Source organism: Marmota marmota, unplaced genomic scaffold (genome assembly GCF_001458135.2).
Source record: "Marmota marmota marmota unplaced genomic scaffold, marMar, whole genome shotgun sequence".
NCBI lineage: Eukaryota > Metazoa > Chordata > Mammalia > Rodentia > Sciuridae > Marmota > Marmota marmota.
Window position 1 is genome coordinate 6,661,532 of NW_026000016.1, and position 15,992 is coordinate 6,677,523.

The window sequence follows — 15,992 nt, forward strand, 5'->3', positions numbered from 1 at the left end:
ATTAATTTAGTAACAGCTTTTTGGATTTGAGTTGATGAAATATAACAGAACCAAATATTGATTTTAAGATATGTCATATTCAGAACTTTAAATATGAAAAACTTTGTCTTGCAAAGATGGACATACTGCTTTCAAGTAGCTTGCCTTGTTTTCATGTAGTTCTCTTCAGAGGTAGAAAAGCCTTTCTCTAAAACATGCATAATTTAGTCTTACAATATGAGATTGGAAGAAACTAAATTTACATTATTAAATCAGGTAATATGAGAACTACTAGGGGAATTTTGTTGTTTTATTAGCTACATAATAGCACATTGCATTTGATAACTTAAGATTTTTTTTTTACTTCTCAGTATGCTGCCCCTTTTGTCATCAAATATTTGAAAAAAAAAACACAATACAAACTAAGTCTAATTTTATCAAAAGCAGAATCTATTTAGATTAAAATTACTATGAAAGAATTCAGGATTTACGTTCCAAAGTCAAAGCATCTTATGAATTACTCCCTTCAGTTAATCCATTTAGCAGTTAGTTGAATGTTCTGAAATGCAAAAAAAAAAAAAAAAAAAGTAATATAGGGCCGGGTACAGTGGCACATGCCTGTAATCCCAGCGGCTCTGGAGACTATGACAGGAGAATCGCAAGTTCAAAGCCAGCCTCAGCAACAGGGAGGCACTAAGCAACTCATTGAGAATCTGTCTTTAAATAAAATACAAAATAGGGCTGGGATGTGGCTCAGTGGTCGACTACCCCTGTGTTCAATCCCCAGTACCAAAAAAAAAAAAAAAGAAGAATATATACTATCATTTTATGTTAACTTGTAGTTTTAAACATTACCTTCCGTTTAAGAAAAGGAGCTTTGATTTTGTTTTTAGGAAGTTTCTGAGTGCAGTCTGCATGTGTGTATGAAGTAGTGAAAGCTCTTCCTTAATTTTTTTTCCAGATTAAAAGTAACTTAAGCTAAAATGCAGTGAAAAATCATATCTAAGGTGTGTGAATAATAGAATCCTCATTTATAACCTTTTTTATTTAGAGGAAAATATTTAAATATTTGACCAAAATTACAGTTAGAATGCATCTTTTTTGGTTTGAATTCCTGTGATTTTCTAGAATATCTGAGCAATCTTCCAAATAGGATATCCCATTATACTAATTAATATTACTTAAGTATTTAAGCATGTATTAATGAGACAGGGCACCTATGGTCTGATATTTTGGCTATAAGTTCCTGAGGGTCCAGGAGCAATCCAACCCAGTGGTAACCAACTCTTGATAAGCTGTGTGGTTGAGTGTAATAGTAGTGTACAGGTTGTTATGGCATCAAAGGGTGGGCCACCCGCCTAGCCAGTGTGGAAATCAGGTAGAGAAGGAAGTAGATGCAGATGTGGAGAAGGTTTCCCAGAGAGATATTGCTTCAGTCCAGCACTACTGTTTGAGAGTCTTCAACTGGGTGAAGAGGGGCTATATGGAACATGTGGAATGGGGACCATCTCTAGATTTCTGTAGTTCCAAGTTCTCTTGGGATGGTATATATGGTACCTGTGAGATCATAGTGAGGAATGAGATTTAAGATGTATGTAGACAGTGGATCATAGCCTAATATAAATTGTTTACATTTTATCCTGAAGACCTTTAAAAGCTTTTGAAGAATTTAAAGTAAAAGAATATGATTTTGGTGACCATGGATTTGAGGATGGATTATTGAGGGAAGGGAAAGCAAGTAGCAGTGTTGGTGGCAAGAAGATCACTTATATAATAGTAATGGAATAATCTAGGTAAGTAATGACACTTGGCAGTGGAAGAGAAAAAGAAGAAACTGCATTTACACACTTAGCATCATATACATAAAGATAGATGATGTTGATGTGATTTCTTTCATTATCACTTCCAGGCTCAGAAAATCGGAATTATAATCTCACTCTGTAACCACTCCATTACCAAGCATTCTTAATTTTTTCTCATGAAATCTAATTTTACTCCTTCTTTTCTTTTTTTAAAATTTATTTTATTTTATAATCATCTTTCTTTTCAATCTAGCCTGAACCCTCATTATTTAATATCTGAAGTTAGAATTTCCTGACTGGTTCTCCTGCCTCTGTATTTGCTCAGAAAGCTCTGTAATTGCACACTTATTCTCACCATCCCTCCAGCAGGGTGGCTCCTTCTTGCTCACATCACACACTATCCATAAGTAGATCTTCTCATAGTCCATGTACATGGCCTCAGCACCTCTGTGTGCATTTTACACTGTTTACACTATCACTTAACACTGTGCATTTTACACATTTTCCTGAACAATCTAATTTCCCCTTGACTTTCTAAAGCCCTGGATTATATAAAGTGGCATCTGAGACTATTTAAATAGAGATTTTTTTTTTTTTTTTTTTTGCGGGGGGGTGTCTTGGGATCAAACCCAGGGCCTTTTGCATGCTCAGCCAGTTCTCTACCACTGAGCTATGCCCCTGCTAAAGTATTTTAACATAAAGAAATGTCTGGAGATCCCTCAATATGAATTATATTTCATAGTAATTAAAAAATACTGGGGATTTGGGGAGATAGGGGTTCTGATTTCTCAAAAAGGAAAAAACAAAAGTAAGAGTATTGATAGCTATTCACTTTTGGATTATATCTGTATGTGTTTATATTGTTTGTTTCTTATCAGTGGACTGGAATCTCTTTAACACAATAAATAATGTTTTGTGTCTTGTTGACATTAAACCCACACCTTGCATAGAATAAAATTTTAAATGGCAATTGCAATAGAGTTATGAGTGTTAGCATTTTGATTATTATGAACATTCCATTTGGTCTCAACTGTTGAAAGGAAAGCCTTCAGTACCATTATACATTATCTCACTGGGCAGAACACATCCATGGTGTACCATCATTTAAATGTAAAAATCATTTGGGAACCAAAAACAAATATGCAAGCATTCATAAAACAGAGGGTGTGACCTCCTTGTTCCTGTTCTGCAACATTGTGTTGGAAGAAGGGAATAATACAGGTTACATCCTACCATTACCTTTAGGAGCTTTCTACCTAATTTATATGGGAGACTGGATTAGAGAGAAGTTTAGAATGCAGAGTGAAAGTGAACAAAAGTGACTTAGTAATAATAACCCTTTGGAAGAATAATCCTAGTGTTTTTGTCCCTCTATCCATATGTATTGAGAGATTATTTTAAAATTCAATTCTAGAGCTGGGATTGTGGCTCAGTGACAGAGCACTTGCCTTGCATATGTGAGGCACTGGGTTCGATCCTCAGCACCACATAAAAATAAATAAACAAAATAAAGATATTGTGCCATGTATAACTAAAAGAAAATTAAAAATAAAATGTAACAAGTCTAAAATAGAGTAGGCCATCTTAGGGGTCATGAATTTGAATTTTTCTCCTACTTTGAAACCCCTTCTGTAGGACCCGACTAAATATCAACTGACTTTTTCTTCTCCTTCTCCATTCATGGTCATACACTTGGTTCTTCATCATATTAATTATTATTCCCATCCTATGATATTAGTAGAAAAGGTTCTCAAGTTTTCATGTTTCATGCTAGTTGCTGCTGCTGCTGCTTCTTATTATTATTACTATCATTATTACATTTGGTGTTCAGAAAAACCTGTTTCCCTTGCCAAGAGCTCAACATTCTGTGTTAAAAGTCAGAGTCCAGAACAGCAGATCCTGTTATTCGACACCATCTGTATCACTAGCTGTTCATTTCCTACTTCTTTCTTCCTTTTCCAATGTCAAAATAATCAACTAAAATAAGAAACAGAAATAACATTTATGTACCCAACATGCTCAATTACTATGTAGGACTTTGCAGTGCACTCATCAATTTTTATTACATTTTTATTTACCTATCATTAATCGATAGAAGTTGGTGATGGACAGGAGATTTGCTGAGTTCACTGAAATCTTCCATTGTTGATGTCTTATTAATTTAATCCACTTTGAGTTTTATTTTAAAATGGTACCCTGTGAGGATGATGAGTCATCCTGTGTAGAGTCTTCACACTTGGTTTTTAGTGTTCCAATGTAAATTGTAAATTACTAAAGAATCTGTTTCTACCATTACAGTTTTAACATTTGTAGGGTAATTCTTTATATTAGAGAGCAAAAAAAGATAGCTTTTCATATTTTCAGCTCTTTGTTTATATGGTCATTTACTCAACAAATATTTACTGATGCTTCCTTATGCCTTGCCCTCAGAGGAGAGTACCCGTTGAGTAGTATGGAAAAGATAATGTTAGATTATCATTTTAATTTTGTATTTCTTTTGTTTATGCCTATTGAGCATTTCACTTCCATCTAGAAAAGTTATCAGAACTGCCCAAAATGACATTAATTTCTAAACCTTACACTCATGATAAATAACTGTCGATACTGCACAACTGCTTTAAAGTTTGATTTAGACAGCATACATATTAGGATGCTTTCAGCTGCACTGAGTAGCAGAGCTAACTCAGATGAACTTAAAGTGTAAGGAAATGCATTGTCTTCTGAGTTTTAGAGTTGGGCATATCAGGGTTTATTAATTTCATATTCCAGCAGTGTCATCAAAGACCCAATATTTTTGTGCCCCTTCTGTTCTGCTATCCCTAATTTGACCTATGTGCCTGGTAATTTCAGCACTCAAGGACTTTTTACTTTCTTGTCCAATTGAGGAAGTAAGTTGTGGCTCCTAGAATAGAATATGTCATTTAGTTTGCTGGGATCAATCTTGTTCTAATACCCTTGGACTAACAAGTTCATAGGAGGATGACATCCATTGGTTAGTTTAAATTTGATGAATTTACCCCTTGGAGCTAGGTCACAATCCTGAACACAATCAGAGTTCCATTGGGAAGAAGAAAGGGAGAAATGCATTTGGATAAGCAACAGAGATCATTACAGTATCAACAGTAGCATCACTTCTCAATGGGGGGAAATCACTAATGTCCCTATGGCTTGGAGTCAACTTTTTGACAGTAAAATATTTGGAATGACTAGATAAATATATTCTATTGATGGAAGAAACTGTAGAACTTCACTTGAAATCCAGTACCATTTTTTGCATAATCATTTTAATACCTAAGTGCCCAATCTTTTCCAAATTTCTTGGAGGCCCAGTCCTAACATGATACCTTTCAGAATTGAGTAGCTTAATTTGTAACATGGACTAGAATTTTAATTGAGGCAGATTTGCATCTGTTGAAAACATGATAATTAGGTATGTCTTAATTGCAGAATGACTGCACTTCATGAAAGAGAAATAAGCAGCTTCACACTTTACCTTCTTTAAAAAAAGAAACTTGAAAATATCTGTCTTTATAGGTAATCACATGGGAAAGTAGCTGAGAGTTCAGTGCACAGAGCAGGTTAAAACAGGCAGAAATGTTGTCAAAAATAGACATTTCTATTTGTTTGGAAGGAGATAATCATCTTTCTTTGTTCATGGTGTCTGCAAAAGGAAAGCAAATAATCTGTAAAGATGAACAAAATTAAAGTGGAAAACATCAAAATTTATATAGCATTTAAAATAGTAAATTATCTAAATGTAAGTTTATGATTACTTCTTGCATTGTAATTTAATGTATGAACACAATAGATCAAGTCGTTTACTGCTTATATATTACTGGTACTTTTCTTAGTTGAAAAATTGTTTACATGAATATTTTTTCCAACTAAGGGAATAAGAACATTTTATGGCCCTCATTATAAAGATAGTATTAAATGTACAAAGATTGGTTTTGAAACTTAGAATCTGACTAGCTTATTAGTGACTTTAAAAATATATGTATTTATTAAACACATGTAACCAATTTATTTGAGCTTTTAAAAAACCAGAGCAGTTTTACGCAAATGATTTTTATTTTTCTCTATCAAATAATTTCTGAGTTTGAAGCATATATAATGTGATAGTATAAAAGAACATCTTATGTTTGTACATATGAAACTCCATATTGCTAAATATTTTTAATTAGTTGGCATTCAAAGGAATTAGTTAGTTCAGTACACCCCCCTCAGTAGAGTTTCTGTGATAATGTATTATCTAAATTAGAACAAGCATAAAGAATCCTCAAATGTGCAAGTATCATTTTAAACAGTCCACTTGCTTCAGGCAGGAAAGTGAGGTAGGAGTTTTCATTTAAAATGTGGTTACAAAACACAAAGTTAATAAATGATTTAATACTTTTTCTATTTCACCCAATTTAGAAATAAGTTGCATTACATATACCAGAAAATTATTGTGAATATGAAAAGAATTGGCAACAAACATGACTTCAGCATATAGTGAGTTGTGAAGGCACTGCATTTATTCTGTTATGGAGCCAAGAGCAGACATATGCCCCTTGAACTCCTGCCAAAACTATTAGGCAGAAAACTAACAGAATCGCTACTGATACTTCCATTCATGATTTATGATAATGGTTGCTGTGGAAGACTAAGTCATTTACATTTATTGAGCTCGTTTTTTTGTTTATAGTTTCAGACATTGTAGAGGATTGTAAAATCCATTAAATGATATGTATAGGACTAACAATAATAGCATAAAAATATACCAGAAACCAATTGGAATTTCACTGCATACAATGGATGTTCCTGGTGTTGCTGTAGTTGGGTTGGGGTAGCCTTGTTAGGCTTGATTATGGGAGAGGGGGCATTTTCCTGAAGATAGAGGAATGGTGATACTCAGAAATCTGACAAAACTTTGGCTGGGAAAGGGCAGTGTCCAGATTTTACTAGTCGTTTTTTATTTCCATGGGCATTTATTTGCAGCTGCTGTCCGCCTATTAGATCTCATTTCTAGAGCCTGGAGAAGGGAAAACAGACATAGATGAGAAGTGCAATAATAAAAAAATTGTACAAAGAGCTCTGGGAGTATAAACAAAAGGTGGTTTCTCTGTAGGAGTTATAGAACATTGACTGGCATACATTTAGCTCACTTGAGTATATTAATAGGCCTCAGTTTTTCAGCTTTATAGTGATTTGGTCAATTATTTTGAATTTGGGGGTCACACCCAAATAGGATTGAAGTAGTGGACGTAGGCAAATAGAACACAGCCATGCTCGAGGGTACTAGGCAGGATGCTGCAACCCTGCTTAAAGTATATTTGAATTTTCTTGGGGGAACTCTCCTTTGAAAAGACTACACATAATTGGCAAGCCCTTGGGCCAGTTGGCCAAGTTTTTCTTTGCCTATTCTGTGTATACCAGAAATAATTACTTAATTCAGTCTCACTTATAAGGATATGGATTTTCACTGTGTCCATCTGAAAGTGGTAACTGCCTTCCTCTGCCAAACGTAAACAATTACTTTTTATATATTAATTGATAGAAAAGAAAAGAAGCAAATTTTCCAACAGCCATCGTGCCCTTTGGAGGAGGGTGACTCATATTAGATACCCCAGTATAAGGGAAGACCAAAGTCATCAATATGGGTTAGATAGCTGGCCAAGAGCCTTGTGCACATTTGATCTAGCTTCCCGAGTAAGTTCGTCAATACAGCCACAAGTCACAGCATTAAATGTCCACACAGGATTGGCAACAGGTTTTTGAAATGCAGTGCTGACTCCTGGAATTCTCTTTTGGGCAGACTGTGTAGTAACTGGATGATAGATCACCCAAATACATGCTGTATGAAGCATGGAATTGAGCAGGCACACACAGAGTTGATCAAAGAAATGCATGAAGGTCTTGCACTGTACAAATGTACAGTGATATCATAGTAGATACAGCAGTCCCAGACTGTGAAGGTGCTGCTGCCAAATGGAAGAGGTTGGTTTAAATGACCTCCAAAGAACCTTCCAGATTTAGACACAGTGATGTTTTTACTCTTTGGCTGTACACAGGGCATGACCTGCTGGGATAGAAAATATGTTGGCTCATGTTTTAACCAAATGTGTCAAGCAAAAGAATAGTACACCTTTGTTTTTTATGTTATTCTAAAGTAGCTCACATCTTTTTAAAAAGCAAAACTATACTACTTGGCCATGACTGTGTTATCATCTGATAATCTTAGATTTGTGAGGGTTTAATAGCAGAAAACAAAGATATTGGTTCTATATTAGCTAGTTCGATTCCCTTAATACTTTGTTTTGGTAATTCAAGTGCTCCTTGGCTGGTTGAGAGGCAAGACCAAATTTCACTTGATGAGATATTAAGGTTAGATCCTTGCAAAAGTTTGAGATGAAGTCCTCACTGTCCTATTTGATTCTGCGTTATTAGAAACTCAAAGTGAGTTGTGCTTTATTTGTTGATGCTGCAAAGAAATGACCTTGGAATTCAAGATGTAATGGAGATACCATAATTCTTAATGTATTTAGAAAATAATCTTGGGCAGCCAATCTCAGAAAAGATTGCTGAGAATGTGCATCTATGCTTTTCACATATTTCATACTTGTATCGGTTCAGTATAATTATGCATGTGTAATGGTGGTATTCATTCATACATATTCATACGTACACACAATATAACAATATGATTTGGGCAATATCATTTCCCAAATCATATTGGTAGAGAAATTCTTAAAGTTCTTTCAGTAGGTAGGAACCTACTTCAGTTATTTGCTACTTTTTTCAAATGTAAAAAGTTTGAATTGCCCTTGTTTCATATGTTTAAAGTATGGGCTAAAGAGAAGAACATTGTTATCACTATGGCTTTTATCTGCAAAATATGAAGAAGTGAGGGATATTGATTTATTGATTTTCATGGCTTCATCCCCTTCTTTTTGGCTGCCCTTATGCAGATAACCATGCAAAATTATTGAGAATTAGAACCTGTAGTACATATAGTAGCATTTACTAATGATGTTAGCAATAACAATATAAAGAAACGTTACAGAGGCCTTGAGGATCTGTTGTTATAAACCAAAAAATCCACTCCTTGGTGTCCAGAAATCATAACTGGAACTGTTTGGAAGCCTGAGGAAAGAAATCCTGTGCTAATAATGGTGTGGTTTACCAAATTAATGAAGGACCCGGATGTGTCTACACTGCCTTAGCTGAGAAGAAAGGAAGCACTTGGGGAAGGAAACTTGCTTGTTTTCTTTCTTTCTTTTCATCTTGCCATTCTAGTGCAAAGACTCTGAGAGGTCTGTGCTGCGTAAGGAGGGTTGAAGTCCTCCCCTGCTACATTCTGTGTAGCAACCAGGGTGTTACTGTGCATACAGAACTATCCAGCTATCTAGCCAGGAAGCGGCTTCTGTCTTGCTATTGGTGCATCCTCTATATGTAGCAGACGTGTGCATGGGACTAATCCATATTTCCTTATAATCTACTCAACATTAAACAGTGTTGCAATCCAAGTTGAGGGCCGAACCATTTTGCTGTAGAAAATGGGAAAGTAAAGTTCTCGAACATTTTGGCCTACTTATTTTTGTGGCTGTAATTCACCATATCCCTTATCTTCACTTTATTTTATTTTTCTGTCCAGTGGAAGAAGACACAGAAGAAAGTTCACGGTCAGGGAGAGAATCGGTTTCCACAGCCAGTGATCAGCCTTCGCACTCTCTGGAGAGACAGATGAATGGGAACCAAGAGAAAGGGGACAAGACTGATAGGAAAAAGGACAAAACTGGAAAAGAGAAGAAAAAAGATAGAGAAAAGGAAAAGGATAAAATGAAAGCCAAGAAGGGGATGCTGAAGGGTTTGGGAGACATGTTCAGGTAAGTCTTCACTACCATCAACCAGAGAGCATCCTTACATATACAGTCATGTGCCACTTAACAATAAGGATGCCTTCTGAGAAATGCATCTTAGGGGGTTTCATCATTGTGCAAACATGTTGGAACTTACGTGGTATAGCCTACTGCATGCTCGGCTATGTGGTGTATGCTGTTATATGTGTGGTCCGTGGTCTACCAAAATGTTAGGTGTCCCATGACTGTATATGACTGTGAGGTTTAAGTAAAAAAAACACAAGAAGCACAGATTTGAAAACAGTATCTTTGAAGTCAACCAAAATTCTTTTATTATTTCCAGTCTTAGCTACTGCATTTCTGTTTTTTTAAGGATTTTGCTTTAGTTATTTTAGCAGCCTTCAACATTGATATCTTGCCAACCATGTAAATAACCCTGGAGAAGAAGGAGGGAGTCCTCTGTGTCTTCACTCTGTACAAGAGGAAGAGGCCCACTGAAACAAAGGGCTATTAAAGCAGTGTTTGTTCTTTTTTTGTGTGTGGGAACAATGGTTCATTATTTAAATTTAACACAGAGCTCAAGTTAGTGGTAGCATTTAAAGGTTCATTAATAACAAGTCTAATAAAAAAGTTACAGATAGAGCCTCAATTAAGCCGTGTTGATTAATTTAATACTTATTACTTTAGTCTGTAAAGATTTCATTAAATGTAGTTTCTGCCTGTTTCTTGACAGTTGTTTTTGTGTCCCTAAATTATACTCTAGGATTACTTAGCATATCATTTTTTACAAGTCATTGCTATACAATAAAAGTGACAAGTTGTTCAGAAGTTTCACTGAAACTCCCCCATAAATGTTCATCTAAGGTGATTTATAATATACAGGCATTTAATATTAAATATAAAGATTGCTTGATTGTTCCATAAATTAAAGCCCTAAACATATCAAGATGATGGTTTAAAATTGAAAACATACAGCACAGCCTCTTGACTTTTCAAAAAGTAGATATCCTACATTATGAATCCCTTCTTTTTAACTTGTTTTTAATTGCAAAATGTGAACAAGAGTTTTTATTTTCATGGAATTCTCTGATTTAGGATCCTTGGGTTGACCTCAATAACTCAGGGTGTTACAGACATGTCAGATCTGGAAAGTTGAGGAATCAGGACTCAGCTGGAAGGTTACGCAACATAGCAGTTGTGTTCTGTAGATGTATTTAAGTCAAGTGCATGGAAGAAGGAAACTATAGATTCATATTAACACAAAAATCTAGCCTGTTCACAATATTATCTTTAGTTTAAAATAGGATTCATTTCTCTCTCCAAAGATTCAGAGCAGTGGGATCTTCATCGTTTTTCATTAGACTTTTTCTTGTTTCTATACTGCTCCTTCCAAATCCATTTTCAGTCAAATCATCTTTCTTCATTATATTCCATGTCCAAAAATATTTACAGAATGAAATAGCTCTTACTGCCACTTTGTTTCAGCTCCTATGTTAGCCAGGGGGCTTTTCTTTCCATATATGCAATCTGACAGCTCAGAAACTAGTACCTACACAATGCACAGACATAAGGCTGCTGTCCATTAATTAAAATTTAAGGAATTTGTGCTACTGTCTTCTTTAAATTAGAGAATAATAGGTGGAAGGAAACCTCCTGTAAGAATGCAGCATAGTCGCATTTCCAGGGCTCTCTTGAAGGCATATTGAAAACTAATGGCTTGTTAGTTTTCATTCATCAACCAACATTTATCTGGACTTGTTATGATGTAATGGGTAAACAAACTTCCAGTCTTTTGGGATTACATTAATTATAAATCATCTTTGTCTGCAATTTGCAACTTCAATGGTAGACTTGCAATTTGGGACCAGAGGAGTAGTCTGTGGGCAAAATGTATATTGTTTTAAAGGGACCGTGAGCACTTCCTGACCCTCTTTTTCTTAAATGGCCAGCAGAACATTTTATGATATTTTCTCTAGGTCTAAATCCATAAACTTTACCTATAGTCTGTAAAGAAAGCCAGCCTTGTAGTAAAAAAAAATTGACCCATTTATTACTTCAAAAACCTGTTTACTCTTGGGATGGGGTTGTGGCTCAAAGGTAGAGTGCTGGCCTAGCATGCATGAGGCATAAAAATAAAATAAAGGTATTGTGTCCACCTACAACTAAAAAATAAATGTTTAAAAAAATTAAAAAGAAAAAATCCCTGATTACTCTTGAAAATCAAATTATATATTCTGGGTTAGGGGCTGAAATTTATTTCATTTTTTTTTCTTTCTCTTTTTTTAAATGAGGCTAATATTTTTCAAGTATTTAACAATGGCTGGTAAGAAAATCATAGATATCTAAACTTCTCTGGATACCTGGAATCAGTAGTTTGCTAAAGTCAGCCCACATTTATTTATGAGAGCAGTTTTTTATAAATTTTGCAAATCATTGTTAAGCCTAACCTTTATTAAAAATTAAGTAGATCATATAAAAATCAGAAATAATTAATACTCAAAATTCATCACTTCCTAATCACACTGGTGATTACTGTCGTGCTCTTCCCAGCACTGTGTCCAGTGACGACATACTGGTAGCTTAAAGTCAGCCATGGAGAAAGGATTTATACCAGGGAAGTCTATGAATTCTAGGAAACAGAGCTTATCTCTCAGGAGAACAGCATGCTGCCACATGGTGGGGAATGGAAGAACTGAGCAGAGTCCCAGTGTCTTGTCTAGAACCCTTGCTTGTGGCTGCATTCTTTCTGATCACAAGCCTCAGCCCTGTAGGACTGAAGTTTGCCAAACTATGCTCCTTGAAAATGAGTGAGCATTATCTATTAAATATAAAAGAAGTTTTTTTCTCTCTCTTTTTTTGTTGGCTTGCAGTTCTGGCTTCCTAGCATTATTATATGTCATTATTATTTAAGTGTTGTTAGATTTTTAAAAACATTTTTAAACAGTCTTTCTTACCTACTGGATCTGATTATTTGAGACAACCCTTCTAGTTGATTCTTTTTATGTTTTGTTCTTTTTAAAACAATATAGTCGAAGATAGTAAAATTTTAAAATTAGTTTCTTCCTTTCTCTTTGTTCTTTTCAGGAGAATAGGATGTGATTTTCTTAGCAGTGGTGCTTTGAAATAGCTCAATCAAAAGGTGTATATGCATGAAGATTTCTTTCTATAGTTCATAAGAGGTGCTGCTATGATGGGCTGGGCAGGGACTAAGCGGTGGTGTGTCTGTGATTGTTGTTTTCCTTTCGTGGTTCACATAACAAAAAGAAAAGTGGCAGGTGCTTTAGATATTGGGAGTCTAGCTTTCTAGATAAATGTGTCAGCGTATAAGCTTTTTCTCTTTAGTCGGCTTGACAAAGTCGTGTTTTCCTTCAAAACCAGGCTCACTCCTCCACTGTCCATCCTGATTCTTTCATCATGTGCGTGTACACACAGATGCATGCATGCACACCTACACACACACACACACACACACACACTCTCACCCTGTTTCTACTTCTGCAGCTTATCTGACATTTTTTGTTAGATACAATGAGGGCCAAACAGAAAGACGATATTTTAAAAACTTACTAAAGGAAGTTAATGGCCCATTGAGGAGGTATTTTTAGTAATTGGCATATACAGATGGCATGGTTTTCTATTTCACACACTGAATGGTAGTCACAAAAAGAACTTAATTATTGATAAATAGCTCTAGGAAAGAATGTTGTGACTCCTATGAATCCTTCTTCTCTGTATAAATTATGGAGTATATGAAGGGCAAAAGCTGCCTTAACGCAAGTTTTAAATCGCTAATTTAAATATATAAGGAATCAAATAACAAATACAAAGGGGTGCGTGTTTGTATTAATTTCTCCTTGTACATATTGCATCTTCTTTGGCACACAAGGAACTCCTATTGCCTTAATTAAACTGGCTTTGTATCTAAGAAACCTGAGTGTGCTTACAAACGGGTAAACATAACTTGTGAATGCAGTCAGTCTGCATGTGAACCCTAGAGCAGGGGAAGGTCTGGAATTTTGAGTCTTTATGCATATTTGAGGCTCAGATTTGTGGCTATTCAAATTTCATACTATAAAATATTTCTGGGAATTCTGCTATTATATGAGGTTATCTGTGAAGAGGTAACTCAATATTTATTTTAGAATGAGGGAGATAGGTATAATGATTTAAATGTACATTTTTAAAGGAAAGCTAGAGCATTTTTAAGCATGTGTTTTGATCTTAGTTTCCTTCGCCAAATAGAAATTACCAACATGATAATAAAATCCTACTTCTCAGATATTAAGACTTTAAAAATTATAAGCTCTTTCTTTTTTTAAAGCTTTGGAGTAAGTGCAATTTGATACTGCTTTGGTATAAAATTGGAACTATTATCATTTGAATATCAGAGAATTGCATGTACCCTGAAACTGAAGGTTCTTAGAAGTGACCTGTCTATGTTATAGGTTTATTTCTTGCTATAGTCTGTATGTAGTAGTTGAGAACTGATTGCTGGGGAAAGCTAAAGCAAGAGTAATGTTGAAATATTGCCATTAAAACAGAATCTTCCAGTTACACATTCAAAATAATTCCCCTGGCCCCTGCCACATTGTTTTATTAAGCTCTGTAAGAGGAAATAGATAACTTGGTCTGAAACCTCATTTGGTTGAAATCAGATATACCTCTGTCTTTTCCTTTTAAAGATGTAATCATTTTCAGAATATAAGGAGCATGCTCAGGTATTAAAACTTCACTACTGTTTGGGTGGCACATCTCAGGTTTGAGAGAATAGCAAACACGTATTATTTTTGCTTCTTTACTCGTGCTTACTAACTGTGTCTGTACCGTGTTTCTCGTTTAGCCTTGCCAAACTGAAGCCTGAGAAGAGATGAACAACAAACCAGATTCAAAAATGTCATGAGCAGCACGTGTTACATAGTTGTTTTTTTTTTTTTAAACAAACAATAAATTTACTTTCAATGAATTTTGTTGACGAATTTTGTTTACGACATCAGCAGTTTTGATGGTTTGGTAATTTCCATATTAATCAATTTGGAACTTTTAAAATCATGATTTCAAGCTTGGGGGTTTAAATGACTGCTTCAAAAGGCAGAGACAAGTTTTTTCCTATATATTTTAAGTCCGCCCCTTAAAACCATATCTTAGTGGAAAACCATAGTCCTGGCTGCTGGCGTATTCAGAAATCATCAGCATACACCATTTAGATGTCAGAACCAGTGTTTCCAAGATTATTCAAAGTATCACCACTGGTTTGGTTTCCTGTGTAACATGGTGGCTTGGGAACACAGACAGGCAGAGAATGAACCGGATAGAGGCAATGAATTATGTGGGTTGCAGAGGTCACCCATCCAGGTTGAAAGGCAACAGAACACAGATCAGTGACCAAATGGTCCAGTCTAAAGGCATCTTTTTTGACCAAATTTATTCCCTCTATGCATTATAAAAAAATAGACAAAAAAAAACAAGGTGTTGAGAAAATAAATTTCTGTGCTCTGGGATGGCTGAACCAGCAACTTCTCCCAGTGCATAAAAGTAGAGCTACTTTGGCAAATAGTAATCCCTAGGTCTTCTGAGACTGCAAGTCATGAAGTGCACACTCTTTTATGGATATTTCTGGAAAGAGTCTGCCTGACCAAGTGTTCCAATTTCACATCCAAAGGCTAGTTACTGTAGGTGGAGCTCAGACTACCCTTACTGTGGGAGAACTTCCCTGCCTGGTAAGAAGCCGTAATTCACAATCCCTCCATTATTTGTGGCCCCTTGGGATTTCAAAGACTTTCTAGTTAGCTCTGTTTCCTGAGAATGTTAGCATCCTAATTAAGAATAAATGTGAAAAAGAAAACCATTTAATAAAGGGTCTTATGGAATTGGGCTGAGTGTGTGAGAAGGATTGAACTCCGATTGGACTAGGCCGTGGTTTGCAGTCCTACCCTCATCCCATTCCATTGTTGGGAAAATCCTCACCTCACCTGTATTCAAAGGAGATACACATGAATCTGCTCATTTGCCCATGTCAGAAATATCAGGACCTGGAGTTATTTATGACTTGGATTTAATTTCCATGTAGGTTAATGTGGCCAGTTTCACATTGGTAAAATTGAATGGCATCCTATGCAATCTGCTGCGGATATCAGGAATGCAGCTAAAATAAGCATGTAGAAGTCTACGCCTCTCTAAATGAAACCAAAGGGCAGTACTTTGTAATGAAGAAAAAACTAAGTAAATTTTGCATAATTTCATTTGTCGTCTTATTTGTTACCTGGACAAAGAATAGCTCTGTTTGATAAATGCCCATCCTGGGAGGTTTCCTTGGACTATGTTTTGAATTTGTAAATCCCAAGGGCTTAATGTATGCATCTTTTGATTTGAA

General features: G+C 35.5%; 1 protein-coding gene across 24 annotated transcripts in view; it reads left to right on the forward strand.

Annotated features, from left to right (window-relative positions):
- Pard3 (par-3 family cell polarity regulator) overlaps nucleotides 1–15,992 on the forward strand; it is a 626,126-nt gene that overhangs the window by 420,362 nt on the left and 189,772 nt on the right. For 20 of the 24 annotated variants that reach the window (XM_048809090.1, XM_015483461.2, XM_015483455.2 and 17 more), the window contains one exon: nucleotides 9,418–9,649. In XM_048809090.1, coding sequence (XP_048665047.1) covers nucleotides 9,418–9,649 — 232 coding nt within the window. Of the gene's footprint in view, nucleotides 1–9,417; nucleotides 9,650–14,462; nucleotides 14,553–15,992 lie in introns of those variants that run through there. The other 4 variants (XM_015483457.2, XM_015483458.2, XM_015483459.2 and 1 more) reach the window with 1 other exon arrangement.